We start from the raw sequence: 4,620 nt of genomic DNA, 5'->3' as shown, positions 1-4,620 counted from the left end.
TGCTTCCTCGTATCGAAACAACGTCTGGGGGCACGAAAAAAATGATTTATAGGGTTAGGTGTATTTCTATACAAATAGAAAGATAAGTGACTGTACGGGCTAGTATTCGGATGTTGTTTCAGGAAGAGTAAGCTCTACTTCCTCTGCACAAGGTGCTGTGTGACCCCGTCACATTAATTAGAACATGGGCTGGAGATTTTGCGTAGTATAAATATCCAAAAGGTTAGTACACATAACAAGCCAATAAGTAGAGATTGGGGATGTATCTATATCGTGCTAAGACTAGGTATTAATAATTAAGGACTACAGCGGCGTTACAATCCCTGCAGGGGTATGAATAATTTTGTTTTCAGAATCACTAAAATCAGATTTTTTGCAATAAAAAACGGATTACTGGAGCTACTTACAAAAAATATTAATACGATTTTGTATCAATTTTTGCAATACAATTATCAAAAGTATGCACATATGCGTTTCAAGCTACCGCCAGCACACCCACTTGTCCGCATATCTTGTAGTCTCCATGTTCAATATTGCATTCTAGACAAAATTCTGTTTGTCTATCACGGTGTTGGGGCACAAGCCGTCCTCTAATCTTGCTCAACCGGCTATTTGCGAGCCGATATGACGTTCTGCTATTTGCAAAGTAGATTGCGAAGTGAGTCTATTAGAAGGTGTTGTACTCCTATTCTTACTTCTGCTTTCCTCATTGGGCGCGGCATGCGGCATTGCCCACAAGCTCCGCTGCGCCAATCGTTAATGTTTGTGATGAAGTCCACAGTTTACGCGGTGCTTGATTACGAACGTGCAGTATGACGAGTCTCTCGGGTGTCGGTAGGAGCCGGCGGTGTCGGGTGTCGGCGCGGTGTCGTCCGTGCTGTTGTGCCCCAGTTGGCAGGTAGTCTGGGCAATACTCCAGAGCCGATTGTTTCGCAATGTAAGCTGGTGATTACCGAAGCGTACAAGTATGCTGTCTGCGAATTTGAGCATGTGGGAAGTGGCGACGGTAGCCACTGAGTACGAGCTAAACGCACTTGAATTTTGAAGTGTTTATGGCAATTTTATTATTACTGCCTTGATAGGAAATTCAGTTTAATACTGAATTGGAGGAGCCCTGAATCCCGGGTGGATACTGAAAATAAAATCCAAAGAATTAAAGTTTTTCTCTACCCCTTTGACAATATACATGTACTTAGGAGGCTGCACGCTAAATGATACATTGCTGACCATCATGTACAGACCTTTGATCCGTTCGCAGATCCAACAGAAGGTCAAAACAGCTAGATTAACTTTCAATGCTACCAGTAACAGAACTAGTGCAGAAAGGTTGTTAGCAGGAGTGCTACAGTCCGGTTAGCACTTGTCGGAGGAGACATCATGAGAAACAGCACAGACCATCGGATCATTTGAAAAGAGGCAGCGTGGTTTAACCACCAACAGCAGCAGCAGCTGGATTCCGCCTCCTTAACTCTTCTGCTTCTTCTTTCCTCTTCTTCTTGGCCGCTTCAACTGCCTTAGCGAAAATCGGTTTGTATGCTTCAGCGAGCTCATCAGAAAGGTGGGCGACATCCTCTGGCTTTTTCATGGGTTTCTGCTTCGTCCACCCTTTCATCAGATCAGATTCAATACTTTTGCCCATTGCCTTCACGTCCTGGTTGTGGCTCTTACTGGCCGATATCAGCATATCCCGAATTTTTTCTTCTGAGTACTCCTGTTTCTTCAGGAATCCGACCCAAGATGTTGCGTGTTTCGCGTTCTTATTGTGTTCGAACATGTAATTGTACCACGACTTGAAGTTCGGTTGGGAAATGAGGTCATCTCCCAATTTCAGGTTCAGGTTCGTAAAAGCTTCGTCCAAAGGTGTTTTGTTGCGAATTAAGCCGTCGAGTATATCGTCTCCGGTACTTTCGAAATCAACCTTCGCTAAGTAATTCGTCTTAGCCTTCGACGCTAGTTCCGGATGGACCTTCGATGAGGTTTTGGACTTGAAAAGCTTCGTAATCACACTATACCACGCTCTTTCTTCTTGGACATCTTCGATTCCAGCAGATGGCCTCAGGATTCGCTTGATAGGAACGTCCTTCTCGGCACGAAAAATGAACTGGGTCTGAATGCGCTTTAAGTTAGTGCTCCATGAGGCATCAGCACCAATGCCGCTGATGGCAAAACCCAGTAGTATGATGTGGTGGAACCGCATCACTCCGTGGCCAGGAAAATGGAACGTTGCAGTGCTCGAGAGGAAAACGCGAAGTGACTGAATGCCGCTAATAGGCACTCTGACTCTCTTTAGTAAAGGACAGCGCAACTACGTATTGCGACAATCACCATCATTATCTGTTTTCGCAGATGCTTTTAACTCCACCGTTTGTTTTATCACTGGAATGGTAATCTTTTCGTTACGTCGAGCCCGGACTTAATCAAATGGCCCGCTCGATCTGTTGGGTGCTCCTGTGAAAGCTTAGTTTCTCACACGAACGAGTACGCAGTCGACTGTATAGAATAAATGGTAGAACGAATAACCGCTGAAGTGTTGCGCAGGTCCAACTTATCAACAGTAACGAGTCAATACTATAAATATCGTATCAGGATTACTCTGTGACTAATCAATTATTAAATGGTTACACCAGATCGTACTCACCACATTTTAAATTGAATAGCCTCTAATATTTTATACCGGTAGTACTCAGGCGTAGTAAATATACAGTCCATTAATTTATGTCAGTGAGTTCATGCACTGCAAATATCGAGTGAATTCATTTATATTTGTCGCATTAGCATACATTTTTAAGAGGTATCGAGCTGCGGAGGGAACATCATGCATTAATTTAGAAAGAATAAAAATGTATTCTGGGTTCTGACTATCTGGTGCATTTTGGTTGTTTTTGTTGTTTTAATAGTTGTCGTTTTCACTGATTTGGATACGATCCCGCTTTTATACTATTATACTACGCTTTATTGATTAGAGTATGTGATGTGCCATTTCACGTCGTCGACTGGCGCGTAATGCTGCAGGTGCATACCATGCTCAATCCGTCATGCTCCTGTTCGTAGTGGTTGGTGTCAGATAGGTAACTTGAGTCCAGCCAGTTCGGAGCCGCGGGAGCAGAGGGTTCCCTTGGAGGGTGAGCGGCTACCGCGGTTACCAAAAAAAAAGCCGAACAGAGCCAACACTCAGCTTAGAACAAGTCTGATGGAAGGTCCAGAACAAGATTCTCCGTTTTTCGAAATATGACTTGGTCGACAAAATTGGCGAGAAATGGAGAAAAGAATTCAATGAGTAATATGATTTCGGGGAACGAAAGATATCACGGCTTTCCGGATGTTTCGCATCGCTGGTTCGGCAAACATTATGCTTTAAAAATGTTTTCAGTGTAAGTCGCAGACCTTTTACTAGATCATATAGTGCTTTTACTCAACACTACCAGCTCAAATCCCCTCTATTTAATTTTTGTTTCGTTTCTTGTCCGATGGTATTTGCCATCATGACCTATTTCGCAGACGCTTTTAACTCCATATGTGGTGATTTGCAATCGTGTGTAACCCGTCGCACCGTTTCTTTAACGGTGCGACGGGTTACACACGATTGCAAATCACCACATATAACTTGAATACCCTGTAATACTTTATTTTTTCTGTTTCGTCAGATGGAATCTCGAAATTTAAATTTAGAAAATAATCTTTTGATAATAATCAGATCTGGTCCAATACAAAACAACTCCGAGGGACAGGCTCACTCCGATCATCGGAGTCCGATGGCGCCGTCATCTCCGTGGTTTATCGGGGCTCCTCAAGGTCCTCTGCGCTTCACACCGCTGCGCTTTTGTCCTCCAAATACAGGCGTGTATCATGATACAACTCAAAGCCTCACTGACGGCCCCGACTCGCTGTTATCGCGCCTTGAAGCTGTCGACAAGTTCGCACTTTACGGCAGGCAGCACGCGCACGTGGATCACCTTTCGGGTATAGAAAAAGCCACGATCGTAACACTATAGAGCACATTGCTACTACAGGAGGACGGTCAGCTAGCAGTCAAGCTGGACGACGTCATGTACCTAATTGACGGCCTTCTGAAGCCTGTTAGGACACGTCTGGCGCAGACTCGCAGCGTCCTGGAGCTGGTGCAATTAGTACTAGACCCTCAGGTTTTACAGGCCGTGGAGCTATCCAGTCAACGCCTCAATGTCCGCAACAAACTCAAGCTGCTGCTAGTGAGACTTAAGGACACAGGCGATGAGATGTCTCGACTCTCGCTGAGTGTACTGGTCTATTTCTTGTCGAAAAGTGACGACACTAAGGACTATTTCGATGCTCAGGTGATTGCAGCAATTGTCCATGCACTTAAGCAGGAGAACGAGCAGAAGGAGGTGAAGAATACAGCCGTATCAGACACTAAATCGACGAAGAAGTGCTTGAAACGCAAGCAGGCTGAGACTCTGGAGACGTCCACGACGCTGGTGCTGGACGAGTTCTGTCTGATGCAATTGGACGAGGACCACGCGGTGTTTTACGCTGGAGACGAGCTGCAGGTTTCGGTGGTGACGACGCTGTGTGCTGCTCTGTACAATTTGCTGCTCGTGGACGGACCTTCGAGCTCTTCAACGGCCTTATTGCAGCCATCAG

At 45.0% G+C, this 4,620-nt stretch overlaps 2 protein-coding genes across 2 annotated transcripts; one reads left to right on the top strand and one right to left on the bottom strand.

Moving 5' to 3' along the window:
* Nucleotides 1-1,203: 1,203 nt before the first annotated feature.
* Nucleotides 1,204-2,197, bottom strand: PPTG_13640 (hypothetical protein; the record flags this gene model as incomplete). The annotated part of the gene is made up of 1 exon (XM_008910000.1): nt 1,204-2,197. One exon carries the CDS (start codon nt 2,195-2,197, stop codon nt 1,427-1,429), a length of 771 nt encoding a protein of 256 aa, XP_008908248.1. The 3' UTR covers nt 1,204-1,426.
* A 1,555-nt stretch (nt 2,198-3,752) lies between these two features.
* Nucleotides 3,753-4,539, top strand: PPTG_13639 (hypothetical protein; the record flags this gene model as incomplete). The annotated part of the gene is made up of 3 exons (XM_008909999.1): nt 3,753-3,980; nt 4,011-4,501; nt 4,527-4,539. The coding sequence occupies 3 exons, from the start codon at nt 3,753-3,755 to the stop codon at nt 4,537-4,539; spliced, it is 732 nt and encodes a 243-aa protein (XP_008908247.1).
* Between the last annotated feature and the right edge of the window lie 81 nt (nt 4,540-4,620).

The sequence above is a fragment of the Phytophthora parasitica genome (genome assembly GCF_000247585.1).
Source record: "Phytophthora parasitica INRA-310 unplaced genomic scaffold supercont2.36, whole genome shotgun sequence".
In the NCBI taxonomy this organism is placed as follows: Eukaryota; Oomycota; class Peronosporomycetes; order Peronosporales; family Peronosporaceae; genus Phytophthora; species Phytophthora nicotianae.
This window is presented reverse-complemented; position numbering and strand designations above follow the sequence as displayed.